At 36.2% G+C, this 18,382-nt stretch overlaps 1 protein-coding gene across 2 annotated transcripts in view; it reads left to right on the top strand.

Annotated features, from left to right (window-relative positions):
* SYT1 (synaptotagmin 1) overlaps nucleotides 1-18,382 on the top strand; it is a gene marked incomplete at both ends in the record, with an annotated part of 127,651 nt that overhangs the window by 37,591 nt on the left and 71,678 nt on the right. The window contains 3 exons of one of the 2 annotated variants that reach the window (XM_084296743.1): nucleotides 9,467-9,580; nucleotides 12,699-12,866; nucleotides 16,288-16,455. In XM_084296743.1, the coding sequence (XP_084152869.1) occupies nucleotides 9,467-9,580; nucleotides 12,699-12,866; nucleotides 16,288-16,455 (450 nt within the window). Of the gene's footprint in view, nucleotides 1-9,457; nucleotides 9,581-12,698; nucleotides 12,867-16,287; nucleotides 16,456-18,382 lie in introns of both variants that reach the window. The other variant, XM_084296742.1, reaches the window with a different exon arrangement.

Below are 18,382 nucleotides of genomic sequence, written 5' to 3'. Positions count from 1 at the left end.
AAGATCTGAAATGTTGTCAAAAAACAAAAAGCTTAGTTGTCATCGTTAGGCCTGAACGTGCAAGTGCTAATTACCTGCTGCCTTCAGCTGAGAGTACATAATAGCAGTTGATAGGCACTTGGCATCTTGCAAGATCCTAGTTCCCTAGGCAAACAGAACTTGAAAGGGAGCAGCATTTGGCAAATTGAAAGTATCAGCCTCTGAAAGTATAATTTCCATCTTAGCCTGGTTTCATTTGTCAAAGAGAACTTCTCCCTTATTTGTGCCCACGCTGACCTGCACACTCTTATAGAGCCATATAGCTTGACATAAGTAAAGATACTGCAAATTTGGTTGCAGTAAAGTTGGAGAAGAGATAAAATAAAGATTAAATTTTCAATCTTTAAATAAAATTCTACTGCAGGAAGTGGTTACTTATTCAAGTAGAGCACACAGCTCCATCAAGGGCTAGGGGGAGGGCATGATTCCTTCTGGAGAGGCAAATTATTATAAGAATGTACTACTGTAAAAAGGTCATTTCTCCGTGGTTTTTAGTAATGTTTGTATGTGGATGTTTTAATTTTTATTTCTTCCTTCTATGTCCTCCTTGTCTATGTTGTGTCTCATGACTGTTCTGGATTGTCACTTGCGGTAGGTTTATTTCACTATTTGGACGCACCTAGTCTAAAGCTCTGATACATATAGTCTTCTGACAGTGCTGGCTCCTCAGCTGAGATTTATATGTAGTAGCTTTGATACACACATCAAGAAGCTGAACCAAACTGATTGGGTATTTTCTCGGTGGGGGGGAGGCTAGCAGAGGTATAGAGAAAAGAGGTTGTCATTTTTTCTTTAGTTAAAATATTAAATCAAACTGTACTAGAAAGCTCAAGTTTAAAATTGATAGGCACCTAAAAATAACTTGCTAGAGTTACTTCCTTCTTGTATAAATGTCACCATATCAAAAGTAGACAAAAGCAGTATATATTTTTACTGTCTTTTTCTTAGTGTCACTAAAATTATTGGTACATCATGAAATTTATTGTGGGCTCTCCTATCATCTCAATATAGTGCACGTGCTTTAAGTTCTTTATACACCATGCACATGCTTTAAGTGATCTTACTGCAGATTTCTGTTGGTGCACCTGAGTAACCACTATCGCTAGTGCTTTTATGAGATCTTCTCTTCACAATTTTTATCTTTGTAACTTTCCAGTCTCTGCCATGCCTCCAGCAGGGCTGCCACTACTTTTTCCCTCAAGGAAAAAAAAAAAAAAAAAAAAAAAGCCCCAAACATCCAGCTCTAGACACTATTCTTGCTGCTGATTTATTGGGTCTGAATTTAATGCATTGATACTTGCTTAAGCGCGGCCTGTGCTGATGAAAAGGAATAGACTTAATCATTTCAGTCATGAACAGCAACACTGAAAAAATAGTAAAATTTACCCCTATTGCTTGGAGAATGATTTTTGTGGTTGTCTGTACCTTTTATTAGGTCACAAAGCATTTGTAGAGAAGGAGATTTAATATCTCAGTCATTCTTCATTGCATCAAGGTGAAACACTGTCACTAGTGAAAGATCTTTGTTTTACAGTGGATATGTCTGTTAGGCGAAAGAGGAGAATTTGTATCAGGTATATGTACCATACCCTGGAATATATAAAGTATGTACTTGACTGTGCTGCTGACTTACTGTGGCCTTCAGTCTATCACTGATTCCTCTGTATGCTTTTTTTCCCTCTATGTAGGCCTTCCTTTCCACTGGGGTTATGTACTAACTTCATCATAACTTCATCTGTTTAATTTTCATGTATTAATAGCAGTGAAATTATGGGGCATTATACAGTAATATGATAGTGAGTGCTGCAATTTCACTCAACCAAACTTCAGCATGTAATGATTTTCTTTGACTACTTCACCTTTTGATTTTAGCTGTTGAGCAGTAAACACCCTTTCCCTCATAGAAACAAAATACTGAAGGGAAAATCTTTTTAAGGTGCTCTCAGAAATGTTTCAAAGTAATGTGTTGACCTGTGAACTACCAGTGAAGAAGATACCAAAAATGAAGTTGGGGAAAATCTGAAACAAATTCCAGAGAGCCTGGATTTCCTTTGAGGGAACCCAAGCCTTTATTGACAGATATAATCCAATAGGATCTTGTTGGAGGACAGGAAGTCCATTGCTGGTCTTTTTTTCTGCAATATTTGCTTGTGTGTTTATTTGTTTTCCCTGTTGAATGCCTAGAGAATAGTCAGTGTATTTATTCCACGGTGCTGTCTGCTGGTCTCACCAAGCCAATTCCCATTTGTTGGCATCTTCAGCCCATGTTGACATTAATGTTCACCATGGCTTATCCATAAAGTAATGAAGTATCTCCTATTCACACTCAGAAAGACAATATGTGCTTCAGATCCAGTACAGTGCAGAAAACTAGTCAAAAATAAAGTGAACAAGACATTCATCAAAAACAAGAACAATAACTATACTGTAATAGTCAAAATGGATTGATTGGGCCCCATTTGTGTATTAATTCAACCTCAGGCTTGAGCAAGCATCCTGGTTTTTTTTTTCTTTCAACACATTTTTTTTTCAACACCTGTCTCAGAAACCAACTGTGCAGGATGCATAAAACTTCCTGAAAAATGTGAAAGCAGAATGTTTATGAAGATACAGTGCTATATATGAGTGTTTGTGTTCTGCAGGTTTTCTGCAATATTCTTATTTAGCTCAGATTTATATTAGACTTCAGAACCTGGAAATTATGAAAGAAACAGCTGTAAGCCACAAGTCTGAGCTTATTTGCATTCCTATCTCTTCTTCTCAGCCATTCACAACAAGACATAGAAGCTTGCTTTGCCTGCTTCCTTAGTTTCTTTTTTCCTCCTTTTTGTCCTGTAAAATAATTAATTACTTTTATTGTAACCTATTGTAATATTAGAATTATATGAAGATACGGATCCTACTCATTTTCTTACATCTTGTTTTCTATCCTGAAGGTCTTGCTACTGAAAGCTTCCATAGTTAAGATTTTTTTTCTTGCATTCTCTTGATTAACAGACCAGGTTTTGAACTCTTTATTCAAGACCAGAGTCTGCAGGTTTCTAATGAATGGTGTCTAGGAAATATGCAATTATTCTGTAAATTAAGTGATTTGAATCACACATTTACCTGTATCTACTGATTATATGGAGAGCTAAACTCTTACACTAAGTGCCTGAAGTTAGCAGAAATGAATAACCTACAAAAGGAACAACAGTTCATATCAATAATGTGTGTATTTCAAAACCTACTGGTGTTTAAATTCCTTTAAGCAAAGGAATTTATTGTTTACAAACAAAATAGTGGATAATAGGTATGAATAGCAGAATAACCTTAAAGCATGAGAATATCTTGGGTCTTGACAAGGTACTGTTGAGAGGATGGTCAAAGATTATCTCTTTTTATGCAAATAAGCAAAAAGGACAGTTCTTTGCCAGCTTTTTCTTCTGTATATCAATGTGGCACCCAATAAATCATGTCTGGCTATATTTAGATTAATTTTCACTGTTAAATAGATGTAGCACTAATTATATAGTATGACAAATTTCTCAAACAGAAATAAATTTAGTACTCAGAGTGGTCCTCCCATGCCCAGGAGCCAGCTCTATCCCAAAGCATGTTTCCATCTGGCCCTTTGCCATTCATTTGGGGAGGATGAAGAACAATTGATTGAGCAGTATGCACTGGCCAAACAGCCTAAATCTGCCTCCTACTCACAGCCTGCTGCATAGCAAAACAAACCAATGCCATATGGGAAGTGGGGGCAGAGCATGCTAGCATACTTGCAAAAATGTTTGCTTTTTTTTGTTCATGCACATGGGCCCTGTGTTCAAAGCACAGCCCTGACCCACCAGGTGAACTTCCAAAATAGGCCCCCAGGTTGAGCCTGACTGCATCTCTTTTCAGCAAATAAACATTGTCTACAAAAAAAAAAAAAAAAAAAAAAAAAAAAGATTTGGGGACTTAATTCCAACTTTTTGCTGTATTCCTCCATTGAACCAAAGGTAGTAAGTACCAAAGGTAGTAAGTACTTCAGTACCCCAACAATTCAAGGAGCTCTTAAGCTGAATGTGATGGCCTTGTGTCATTGAGCTCCTAAAGAATGAAAGCTTTTGACTAATCCAGCAGACCATTTAAAACCTGGATAACAAGCAAGGAAGTAATGTCAAAGCATCGCATCCTGGACACAGCAGGGTTGTGCTCATTCTGTGCATTGGTGTGGCCCACTGCTGATGTGTAAGGCCAACAGTCTTACAGCAGTAATGGCAAAGTAGATTTCACAGTGACCAAAGCCTGGCTCAGCCACTGGAAACCCATGCACAACATGCTCTCTAAATTAATTCATGGAGAGAAGGCAGATGCTGAAAGAATGAAATGTTGTCTTTCCTTCTGAGGGACTCTGATAGAGAATGTGTTACAATTGCAGGCTTTTCTGTTTTGTGATAGGGGATCAGCCAGGAATTTTTAAAGGCTTTTCTTTTTCCCAATAAAAATTGGCCACATCAGAATTGTGGTCTACTCAAATGTGAAAATTGATAAGAGGTGAACCACCATTAGTGGAAATGCAGCCATTCCTAGGTGTGGACATCAATAGAAGGAAAAATTGCCTTTCTGATAAATTTGTTGTTAGACATGGCACAGAACATTCTCGCTACAAAATAATATTGTTTTCTTCCTTTCAACTCAGCAGGCATTGCACAAGCCTGAGGGCTGGGCATCACTCACATGTTAAGAAAAATCCTCCGCCCCACATGAACGAGAAGACTGATTGATAGGACAGATGTAAAAAGAACTCAGACTGCAGCATGCACTGTGCCACAAATAACCTTAGAGCACTCATAGTTATTCTTTCCTATCTAACATGTCTTCTGGCTTACTGGTAACTTGCTTCCTTAAAAGTGATACCACAGGTCACCCCTCAAATGTAAGCAACCTTAAAACACTGCTAATGAAAGTGTTTCCATACATACAACAGTAAAACACGTTGTTTCTGCTTGCTGTCCTCAACAGATTTCGAAGTAGGCATTGACAGTGAGACACAAAGATAACTGAGACCAGAATCAAAAAGCAAAATACACCTTCTTGGTGTATACACCTTCTTCACATCCTTACAGTGACTCAGATGGAATTGTGGCCTCTGCTTTGCTGTAGAGAGGGCAAGAAAATACACTGTTGGGAGGGAGTTAATAAAATAATATGTAAAGCTTTTTAAATGCCCAGAATATCTTGTGGTTTGTGGTGAATAGCAGTGACAGGGCACGTAGCCATTGGTGGAACTGAGCTGGAAGCAAGGGATGTTCAAAGAATCAGAAAAGCAGTGTCATCATCAAGAGGCTTCCCTTGAGTGCTGGAGTGGAGCAGGGAGGAAGCCCAGGAAATGCAAAAACCCACTGCAAGGTCTGGAGTCTGTAGAACTGTGATCAAAAGCAGTGCTTTGTTTTGTTCTTTCTAGTTTTTATGCAAAAGATTAAACTACAAAAAATTGAAAACGAAGCATTTTCTTTAACAACCCAGAAGAAAAGAGGAGACTGTAAAACCACCCTTAATTATGTTATGGAAGTGAAGAAAGAACCAGCAGATTGAACTGTGGATCTCAGATTGCTGTAATTTAGCCCTATTTGTTGTAGGAACCACTGCAGTGTAGATGAGCTTGGGAAAAATTGACTAAGCATGGCACAGAAACGAAACTCCTAATGGCATATGTAAATTTATGTCTGTACCCTTGGTTCAAACTAGTTACAGATCTCATTCAAATATGGATTAAATCAGAGGGTGCTCAAAGAATTCATTTTGTCTTCCAGCTCTAAGAAAACATATCATATATTGAATGGCTCTGGCACAGTCCTTGGCACAACGTAACTTTTCCCATTTGCTGATTTCATTTGATGTGAAAGCGTCACCTCACAATGAACCAACACTTCTTTTTGTACGTTCCTACTTATGTGTAAACATGCATTTTTTAGCGACTTACATACATGTAAGAGGATGTAGATTTTTCAGTGCTGTTTATTTCTGCATACATTCACTTGAGCAAATTTCACATTCATCCCAACATAGAAAAAATACGTCTGTTTACCAACATGATGTTATAACAGATTTTTGTGATGTGTATTTCACACACACATGCAGAAAATGTATTAAAATGTCATAGAATTAAAAGAAATAGAAGGAAAAGTAAGATTTATATTCCTCTGCACTGAAATCCAGGCTTTCTGATCACTGTCATGTCAGATGAAGAGGCTTCAGGAGAAAGTTGGCTTATAATTAAAAACATTTTACTGATTCTAAAACCAATAAAATATAACTGCTTATTTTAATTGATTGTAGCAGTACAAAAATAAGATTCAATATAGTGTGATATAATGTATTATAAATTGTGGGTTGCAGTACTATTCCATTAAATATTGATCTTTCAGAAAATCTCAATATAAAATGAAAATCCCTGTGGATATTTCAAGTACTTTGAAGCAATCCAATTCTTCTTCCTCTTTGGAACACAGCAGCTGCATCACACATGAGAAACTTCTGTGCTTCCTTTGACTCAGCTTCTTCTTGAAGCATTGGCCTTTAGTTTGAAAGCAAATTCCTCTCCTGAAGGTAAAAATTATTATATACTGATTTCTTTAGAAATAACCATTTGTTATTTCTTCCCTCCCCTGACTCCAAAACCTTGGCCAAATCTGAACACCATCTTATTCTTAGTGTTTCTTAATTCTTCAATGTATCTGAGTCAAGGTCAAGAACAATATAGCCACTCAGCTGATGTGAGTAATATGAAACATTTTCCATCTCTCCTGGGAAATAGCTTTCACCTTCCAATAGGACTCTGATAAGCTATGGAGAAGAGTTTCCCAATCGTGCAATGTTTTGTGCCTGCACTTCAGAACTCACTTGCAAGAAGGACATTAACTTCCCATTGTAATTTCTAGACATAGTAAAAAAAAAAAAATCACTCTGAGATACACACAGTTTTGGCACATCTCCCAGTTTGATCAGCTATGCAGAAGAGTATATAGTTTTTCTAGTGAGAGCATGGATATGTAATTTTTTCCTTGATGCAATAGTTACAGATGCCTTGTAGCTGGAAATTAACACAGAAGTTTCTCTTTGCATTCTCCATTTTATTCTTGAGGAAAGGCTTCAGGATTGTTCTGCTCAAACAAAATCCAGGTCAAAAGTAGATGTAATAGCAGAAAGGCCAGTACTTATCCCAGATACAGTGATATACTGAAGCTGTTTATCACTCCTTTATCATGGAGTCCTCTGCTAGGACAATACTGTGATGATTCAGAGCAGTGGGTCCTGGAGTTAACATCCTACTCTGAGTTATTGCTTCCTGTTGTCTCCAGGCTCAGATCAATGTGGTTGTTTCAGTTCGACTGAGTCACATCTTTTTTTTGTGTGTGTGTGTGTGATCACAGAATCTCAACCTTATTTTTATTACCAGTGAAAGCAAGATGCTTGATATAATCACACCATTCCATATCCTGAAAGTCTGGTGTATGGTCCTGAAGGGGCTGTGCCCCAGACTGGCTTTGTTCCGACATTATCCTCTTGCCATAGAACCTATTAGGTTTTTAAGTGCCGTCTTGGTTGTTGTGTTAACAAAAATGTTGTTGTGCCACAGCCAGGGAACTCACTAGCAGCTCAGCAATTAAAATAACTCAAAATAACATTAATATCAGGCAGTTCAGCCCTTCCAAACAGAATTGGTTTAGTTCAGAAGTATTACTTTTCCAACATTACAGGTGATTCTCATCTACTGTCAACCTTTCCCACCGACCTCATGCTGGTACGCCGTAATTTATGTTCCCAGTAAAGAGTCCATCACTCACTAACATTCAGGTATTTAACTGTAACCCAGATCCTCTGCTTGCATAAATCAATGTTGTTGCATTGATTTCAGTTGAGCTATGCCAGCTAAATTTCTATCTTTTTTTTTTTTCAAAAAGTAGAAAAATAATTACTTAATACTGTACAGTTTTCAGTCTGACCTTTTGAATTTTAGATCCGGTTTCTGAAAAATAACATTTTCTACTTCAGAGATCAATCTTTCCTCTTACCACACCCACATAACTGTTGTGTGGCCCCCACAGCTTTCATGGCTGAGTGAGAATGTTAATGCTTTTCTGCATTTTTTTTTCTCACAAGCCACCTTCAGCTGTGGGTATTGCTACTTTCCAGCCTCGCTGCCTCTTCAGATATAGAGCTCCAGCTGCAACCTATTGTGTCTAAATGCTGTAGATTTCTTCAGACTGCCTCACATTGTGAAAAATAAAAATAAAAAATAAAAAAATAAAAAATAACAGAGCAAATCTTTTTCTTGCACTTAATAGTCTGTCTGTGCAAGATATTGAAGGTACTTTTATATTGTTCACACTATACTGTGCAAATCACAACTCTAGATGAATGCTCTCAGTATTGATTCTTTGCTTTCACAATCTAAACTTTATTTTCACATTTTCCTCATTTTTTCACTATTTTCCTCATCACTTTTGCCCATTTTCAGTTCTTACATGGTAAAGAATCTGCTTGAATAAGAACTACATTGTTAGGTACAGTTTTTTATGGTTTAATAATGGCATAAATTCCCTTTTTCACTGTGCAAATGCTTCTGCTTTCTGGTACAGCAAAAATAATGGCATTACTTAGTATTTTCATTATGTATAAAAACTAAGATAACTGCTGCATCCTTTAAAAATAGCAGGTTTTATATAATAGGCAAAACTGTACAGAGTTCTGTATTTCTTATGTTTGTATTTCTTTCCAAGCAAAGCACAATCAGCTTTCAATCAATTTGGTTCAGCTAAGCTTTACAGCAAGAATGAATAAAAGCGAAATTGGTCTCGGGAGGGAGGGAAAAGGAGAAACATGCACTTGCTAATGGCATGGTGATACCTCTGCTTCCATATTCATTCTAAATAAACATGAGAAATGTTTGGCATATGACTGTAGGAAGAATACATCCACAACACATGCTCTTTATCATAGCAATCCTACAGAAGTGTGTTGCCAATTGCAAACAATTCACAGCATGCACAACTAGGTTTCACGTTGCCAAGATATCCTTAACTTGAGTGAATGCGTGACTTTGCATATTTAATAGCATGTTTGCCTCCTTGTGCCTCTTTAAGAGACAGTGTGAGCCCAGAAGAATTCTTTGATATCAAGTTGATATTTCCTTTTTACTTTCAGGTTTTATAACAGTTGTTGCTTGTAATATTTCAAGAAGCTTTCTTCCTACTTCCATTGCTTGCTTGCTGGTTTATAACATTTTGAGCAACTTAAATAGTTTAAATATGTATGTAAACTGCATACTTGGATTTCTGCTGTCATGCTTGCTTTTAATGGCTTCAAAATAGATTTGAGGACAGTGTCTGTTTTAAACCAGTGTTTAAGAGTTAGCCTTATTTATTAACTTTATATTCCTTCTTTCTAGGCTCTTAAGGATGATGATGCTGAGACTGGGCTGACTGATGGGGAAGAGAAAGAAGAACCCAAAGAAGTGGAGAAACTAGGGAAAATCCAATATTCTTTGGATTATGACTTCCAGAACAATCAGGTTTGAAACAGCCAACCTGTAACATTTCGGTTCTCTGTGGGCAAGGGAAAATGAAGTTAAACATGTAGATATGGTAAATATAGCTTGCACTGAATAAAGGGAGGAAGCAAGACTGAAGATTCGTGACAGAAATATTACTAAATAGGTGTTCAATGTACTCTAAATTTGTACCTTTAATCAAAATTGAAGACAGTTTTATCTAATTATTAATAACATATTAAAGTGTCACCAAACAATGTAAAGCCACATTCTACTACAGCATTTACATGTAACCAATAAAAGATAGCTTCTGCCTCTGCGTATTTAAAACACAAGCAAAAAGATGGAGGGGCAGGGGGATAGAGACATAAAATAAGTTGATTCATCAATGGGTCTTTTAGCAAGTTTGTAAGATTACCAGAAGTAGCTTTCTTTCACTGCATCATGTCATCTTTGCCCTACTAACTAGCAATCCCAAATTCTGCTGCTCTCCATGAAAGTACAGATATTTGCTAAAGACAACTTTGTTTGGAACTGAAATCAAAATGAAAAGTTCTGTCCTCCAAAGAACAGGACAGTTGGACAGGAAGGATCTCCAGCCAAGGACAGATATTAATTTCATGCCATACTCTGAAGATATTAAGACCAAATTTTGGCATACTTCCCCGAGTTTTCAGTAGCAACAGATAACATAATGTGATTTGGATGTACAATTGACCCATTCAACCAACTAATAGACAGATATTAAAGCTCATTGTGCTTAACTTCAGACCAAAGCACACCAATACATCTTACTTTTTCACTTCTACTCCATGTCTTTCAGTGAACTTGAAAATACACAGCCTGTGTTTTATTTTTGACAACTTCAGTCAAAAAAACATATCATTCTTCTCTGTTTAGTGAAAAAAAAAAATATGCTGAACTTAAATCCTTATTAATTCTTGTTCTTCATCTGAACTGACTTCCACACATACGTGTGATTTATTTCCACATTCATATTCTTTATTTTAAGCTGTTCATGGATTGTAGTGCACTTACATGTTACAACAGAAAGAAAATAAGAGAAATTTAGAAAAAAAATGCTATCAGCAGCAGGATATTTGCACAAAGCTATTATAATATTTCCCCCATCTTCTGACTCCCAGTATTTGTTTTTAAACACAAGAGATAAAAAGAGTTTGAAGCATTTCAAGAACATGTAGTTAAAGGAGGTTTCCCTTGACTCCCAAAGAAAATTCTCTGGCCATGCACTGTGGCAAACTGATCCCCCTTGAAATCACTGTGAAATCAGCGTGAAACATTAAGCCCTTCAAAAGCAGAAGATCTGAAGAGGGGAGGAAAAGAAAGTTGCAATTGTGTTCTGACAAAGTGATTTCAGTTTCTTCAGAATATGAAAAAGAACTTTCTTTTTAAAGGAAATTTTGAGATTTTGAGAACTACATTTTACAAAATGATATAGGAGGGGAAAGCGACAAATCTCTAAAGTGTATAGTATGTAATTAATATAGTAAATTCTTTGAGTTATGGATTCCTATTTTATTTTGCTGCTCTAAAATGCATTTCAATTTGGAATTTGCCTGAGAATAGATTATATGAAAGAGTAGAATAGGGGATTTAAGTTGGCAGACTATGGTATAGTTTTGGTATTGCTTGAAACTGCAAACTAAAATTGTGATTATTAACAGGGTTAAGACCGAAGACAAGATAACCAAATTACTCTCTAGCATGATGCTTCAGTTTTACAGAGACAATTTTTAAAGGAGAATTAATTAATTAAATAATTGAATTATGTTTCCAGCTTGTTAATTAGACGGAATAGATTTGGTTTTCACTCTCTGATGTGAAAGATTCTGAGCCTATTCTTGTATTTATAAAATACTTTGCATCTAGAATAAGAACAAGAGAGAAGAGAAAAAGTGTTTCATATAGCTAAAGGAAAATGCTTCATGGAGCTTAAGAGGCCCATAAGTAGGAAAACATGCAGGCCATATGGAGAATTTACAATTGGAAAAAGGTAGTCCAACTTTGAGAAGACTCTCAGAAGGCAGGAATTTCTTTCCTACATTGACTATAGTGTTCTGTATTCTGTTTGTTAGAGCTTCTGATTCCAATTTTAAAAAATTCATCCATGAGAGGAGACAATACATTATGACTGAAGCACTGATTTAGAAGAAAGTATTTTCTGATTTTTTTCCCAGTTTTTAATCACTTGTCTCCAAATTGACCTTGAAGACTCGTTTGAATGTTTACCTTAGTTTCATGTCTATTAAATCAGAATTAAAAATATTTTCTTTCTCTTAACTCCATTATGCTGATGTAGCCTAATATACTCTGAGATATCTAGACAACATAACATAACATATGACTTCATTTGTAACAGTAAAAAATGACCATGGCATTTACAAGTTTCAAGTGTGCTGCAGTCCTGTTTTAAAAGTATGTAAAAGATTTAAGAAACTAACTTTTCTGTCTTACAGTGAGATTAAGAATTGTTATTAGGATTTAGTTACCTTATGTCAGTTTTCATGGTGGGTGTTGTTGTGTTTGTTTGTTTGTTTGTTTTTAATATGGTGTCCTTAGACTACTGCCTAAACAAATCCACATACATATCAAGAGAATTTAAATATGAGGAAGACTGCAAGACCCATTTGTTTTCAGTAAAGCTCTACCTGAGGACTTCTGTTCGATACATCACCTTTTTGTGTTTTGGAGTTGGGGGGGGAGATTATGTATTGGGGATTTAGAATACAAATTTTGTAGTCAAAATTAGACATTCTTGATTGTTTAATAATGTGATTTCTATTCATGGTGCGCAGCATAGAAAAATAATGCACAAGAGGCGATAGCAATTGAAAGTTATTTGATTGCAGTCTTTAAAAAGATGAAGTCTGTATTTAGCTGTAATCAGCTGCCCTTTGAAAACCTCTTTTCTGCTTAAACACAGCCTTTGTACCGTCTGCATCTGCCATAATTGGTTTTCATAAGTCTATAGTGTTGCTTTGCTTGCCTTCCTTGAAGGTCGAGGGGAATAGTTTTTCATAGACCAGAAATAGAGTGTGTATGTGTACTTGTCTGTTACAGTTTTTCATTTATAAATATATATTTGAAATTTCATTCTGCTGTTTTTCTGTTTTTTCAGCTTCTGGTTGGGATTATTCAAGCAGCTGAGCTGCCTGCATTAGATATGGGTGGTACATCTGATCCTTATGTGAAAGTGTTCCTGCTGCCTGATAAGAAGAAGAAATATGAGACAAAAGTCCACAGAAAGACCCTCAACCCTGTTTTCAATGAGCAATTTACATTCAAGGTATTTTTTTGAAAATTATTGAAACTTTTTATTTAGCTACTATGCGTCTCATGCTTGACCACAAAGTCAAACATCTTAGTTAATTAGTAACTGTGACATTTTTCATGTTGTAGAAACCTCTAATATTCAATCTTATGATGAAAACGGTATAGCTCAGGGGCAGACCTCAATAGTATAAAAGCATGGTTTGATTTTAGGCATTTCAGTTATCCTGGTTTATGACAATCTGATCCATATTTTATGGCTAGATGAAACTTACAAGAAGGTAGGAAAATTTTGACAACTGTCAGATGAATTTCACTGAACCAGCATTTTCTTTAAATTTCTTTGTAGTCTGATCTATGAATTTCAGTATATCTTTTTTTTTGCCTCAGAAATAGATAAAAGCTTGGGGAAGGTAAATAGATGAAGGACAGTATGGCAGATTAATCTTGCTAGTCAGTCATAGTAATCCTCTACCATGCTACTTTATATATGAATAGAAATCATATCTCAGGTTAATAATATACATATTAAATAAATGTAGCTATACCTTACGTTGTAAAGTTTAAGTTGTTCCAACATTATCTCTCGATGGTATATTTCTTAAACTGTAGCCATACCTAAACCCCAGGTAAGTAAAATAAAAGTACACTATTCATCATGTTTCAAAGGGCTTCTTCTAATTTACATTCTTTTGCTGTTACTTTAGGCCTTTCTTTCTATGCCCAATCTTATAAAGACAGCTACAGATTGAAAACAGGAAGAGTGAAAGATTCAGGCTATGTAATCATTCAATGAGAAAGATATCCCTGGAGGCCAGAACTACTACTGAATATATAAGCTTATGTTTTCCCTTGAAAATGTCCATAAAAATAATCTTTTGTGGGGAGTTATTTTTTCTTGAGCTTCCCTAAGAGAGTATTAAAAGGAAACAGTGTTATAAATTACAGATACCCATGCAGCTCACAAAAGAAAAGCAAGAACCAATAATGCTATCATCTAAGATGAAAACACAAAATATAAATCAGAGCATCCACTCCTGGACTATAATGTCCACTTGTTTTAAGTCACATCATAAGAAGCAAATTTTACTCTACTGAAAAATGTGTGTTTTCCGAGCAAGACCTGGCAGAAGTGTTTAGGTGCAACCCAATGTGGTACTGATCATCCCCTGAGTACTGTGGTCTGTACTCAAGAGAAAATTCATGGAGCATGCCAAGTACTGTCATTGTTCTGGGACTACAGTAAAAGAAGACAAGTGACCATTTAATTAGTGCTGCAACTTTAATAAATAATTTCCCTGGGAATTACTGACAGCATCTCACTTACTTGGGCAGAGTCTTACTCCAGTGACCCACTTCAGGTGGGTCACAGCTTCTGCTGGCAGCCCTCTTACACATCTCTCAGTCAGAGCTGCCCACAGGGAAACCCAGGGCTTTTTATTACCTTCTCCGAGGACATAGCTGTGAGCTGTCTGCCTTCCTTCCAAAGAAAGGCTAATGTGGAAGAGATGAGTAGTTTTTCTTCTGTATTGCGTCTTGATACCTGGACCTAGGTCCAAGATTAGGATCTTCTTCAGGTAGTTCCCTGCATTAGTCCCCTTTCTTTTTTTTTTTTTTTTCCTAGACACCCATGGTGCCATTCCAGGGTTTAGGTGTTCATCAGACTACAGCTGTCTGAACTGTATACCTGCACTGAGCTAGTGAAAGGAAACTGAGAAATCCTAGCTGGGTTGTATCAGTCTGGAAAAGACAAAAGTGTTTCTCCCCAGGCCCACAATGGTGATTAAAATGATTCCCAATGAAAGGCTCCTGCATCTGTCCCAAAGCAGAGAGAGGGTTTGTGTCTGGAAGGGTGACTTGTCTGTGCCAGAAAAAGACTCCTATATGTGTCTTTTAAGCAAGGTCTCACCTGCACTAAGAGGCTGAGTACCTCTGAGCACAGCAGAAAGCAGGAAGAGGGAGCAATCCTTTACAAGGGCTGGGAACATCCTTGGTTGTCCTGAACAAAGCTGTAGGCTTAGGCTGCTTTAGAGGTAATAGATGGAGGAAGCATTGCCACTAGATCTTCTTTAAAAATGAAGCTTCACTGAGGTCAAGTTAATGATAAAAAGTGAATGACAATGTATGTAGTCTTTTCCTGCATTCTGAATGACCAGAATCCATTAGGCACTATAGTTAACTGGAGGAGAAAGAAGCTTTAGAACATTTCTCTTCTGTTTTTGATGCTGCATAAAAATAAAAGTGAAATTATTTAGAATTTTGCCTTCCACATAAATTTGTCTTCCATAGCTTTTTAGAAGCTATAAATAATTTACAGAATCAAAATAGGCTTTGCTGTAATATTTATTTACTTTTATTATAATACACAACCCTGTACTCATTGAAATTATTGTACTCAGTAATGGAAGCTGGAGCTGGCTCTCAACTTGAAAAGCTTCTTTTAAACATTACATAAAATATTATGAAAAAGAAAAACTACTCATGTCATTCTTAAGTATTTTAAAGAGCAAGCAGAAACTAAACAGTACCAAAGGACTATAATCCTAGGGTTTAAACAGACCAGAACATATAGCGGTTAACAAGGCCAGTGACAATGCCATGCTTTCAGTTCTCTTCTTATAGACAATTAATAGAGAAATGTTTGCTGAAACCCATGGAAACCATTTATACTTGCAGAATATATTCATATTGACCAAGTGTTGAATATAAGTCCAAACAATTCCTAATTCATTTTTTTTCCAGACAGCCACTCAAGTGTAGCTTACCTGAACTGCACATCTTCATCTGAATATTAAAAATGTGACTCATAAACATCCAAACCCACAGCATCTGTCTGAAACACATCAGAACAGCTGGAGAATTAGTCAGAAGTTGGCCTTCTGCCACCACAATTTCTAACTGTACACTGTGACTTATAGGCACCTAAGTGTCTGCAGTGTGAAAAGTATAATAATGAAAAATATTCCTTGGCAAGTAATAGGTAGTGGTACTGTAAGAAAACTATTCAGTGTCTAATTACTTTGTGTCAGATACAGTAAGGCAGATCTGATTTTTTATCAGTCTGTGAGCTACCCATTTCTGAGTGATGACACTTGATTTATTGAGGAAAAGACACCACTGTGTGAAAAGTTCATGTGTCTTCAGTGCAAATAATTGGGCTTCCTGTTTCAGTCTCATCACCCACAATATAATTTGAAGTAAAATGAGAAAAACCAGTGGAGTGATGAGTGAGCTGCCACATTGTTCTATTGAGTGCCATAGCCTGGTCTTGAAAAATACTGCATCTGGTGACTCTGAAACAAATACACCTCATAATTTTCTCTGCTTTTCAATTTACCTGAGATGACAGCTGATAAACCAAAGAAATAGATTTGCATTGTAGTGGACTGATCTTTATTGTCTGAGATACTGAGTTTGTCATTCTCTCTTCTTTACAGGTGCCATACTCCGAGCTGGGTGGAAAAACTTTAGTGATGGCAGTTTATGACTTTGATCGTTTCTCCAAACATGATATCATAGGGGAATATAAGGTTGCAATGAACACGGTGGACTTCGGTCATGTCACTGAGGAGTGGAGGGACTTGCAAAGTGCAGAGAAAGAAGAGGTAAGAAAAATTGTCTGGTTCTATTTTTCAGGATACTTTTTTACTCAGTGGGAGAAACAGTCAAACTAGCAACATATTTTTTTTTTGCCAAGACAGTTCCCATCTGTTATCAGCATTTCTCAGACTTACTTCGCCTGATAAATTTTGATAAGCATCTTTTAGAATACTCACTGAAAGGTACATTCTCCTTTGCTAATCCTATTTTCAATCTTTTTGATACTTTATGCAACATATTAAGGGAAGTTTTCATGAGTTTGACTTTTTATTGAGTTAGAGCACTTTGGATACAGAAAATTTGCATTTAAATGATAAGAATAGTGTACATTTAGGCTTTTTTGTGGCACTAATTCTGAATGTTTGCATCTCAAAGCATCTTATTGCATATAAAGATAATAGTAGGTTTTTATTGAAATACTTTACAATTTTATTGAAATTCTATGTAATAATATCCATTGATTAGAATATGGATTTGATAGGTACCTTGGAATGAATTACATTTTTCTCAAATATTAATCACTTTTTATTATTTTCCTCTCTGTGCCAACATCCAATACATTCATTATTTAGTGTGTGTAATGGTATGTGTACACAAGATGCTTTTTGGAAATATTTCACCACTAAATTTTGTATCCTGTGAGGCTGTTCATACTGGCACATCCACCTTTTTGCTTGTTATAAGACTATTTTGTGCTCAATTTTTCATTATTTTTCCTTTTGATTGCTACGTAATGTCTGCCCACTCATATTAGTCAGATTACACAGCATGCTAGCATGCTTCAATTCTCTGGTGAGAGAAGAAGGAATCTGAGTCTGCATTCCTCGTCTAATTTAGCTAATAATTTGCTCTGGATTCGAACCACAGTTTCTATAATTGAAGGGACAATCTCTGGATGAAATCTTAGTGTAATACAAGTGAAAAAAATATATGAATACTCTGTTGAGACTACAAGTTGTGAAAAATAACAGCAAATGCTGAATCATCCTGCCTTCTCAGATTTTCAAAATAGTAGATTTCAATCTTGCCATTTTGAATACTTGCTTTTAAAGACTGTATTTCCAATGAATTTCTTCCACTGTGCATTGATTTGAAAGTCACTGCTACATTAAGACTATTCTGCATGGAATTATTTCATTGAGACAGCATTTGCATGGCTCTCTTACTGCAACTGACATTGGTAACCAGGCTTTATGGTACATTTTCCTTCCAAGTACAGAGCTAAAGGTTAAAAGGCACAATTTGGAAAAGAAATCTCTACCAAGAACCAAGAGAGTTACCTCTGTCAGTAGTTTGGGGAACTGTATTTCACAGAAAATGTCATTCATATTTCCAGATTTGACTACCTCACCACCTTTGATGTTCCAGCCTCTTTGCTCAGCAGCAAAAATGCCAAACAAATTCCAGTAGATTTTATGCAATAACTAGCAAGGGACAGAAAGGACTGGAAGAGGCCCTATCTCTATAAACCCATTATTGGCTGCCACAGCAGACCTTGAAGAATTCATGGCAGATGTACCTCTGACCAAGCAGTACTCTGGCTCCAGAATTAACAAATTCAGTACTGCACATGTAAAGGCTAACATGATTTACATGGGGTAGATGTATAGCAACAGAAACACGTGTGTGTCTTGACAGTGACCATAAACATCACATGGCAGCCTGCCTTACTAATTGTAAGAAAACATGATAAAATTGAATTAAAACCCTAAGCAACTGGATTTCATCTAAAATTGTATGACAAATGACTATTACCAAAAAATCTTCTGTAGACTATTCTACATGTTGTAATTGCATAATGAATTCATCCCTAAAAAGCACATCTGTATGTAGTCTGCATTATTTGAAGAATGACATGATTTATTTTCTTTTTAGCCCTTACAGCATTTAGTTAGGTTTGTCTGTTCTTAAAAACCTACCACTAACTAGAAT

This window comes from Netta rufina (genome assembly GCF_964035555.1).
Source record: "Netta rufina genome assembly, chromosome: 1".
Taxonomy (NCBI): domain Eukaryota; kingdom Metazoa; phylum Chordata; class Aves; order Anseriformes; family Anatidae; genus Netta; species Netta rufina.
This window is presented reverse-complemented; position numbering and strand designations above follow the sequence as displayed.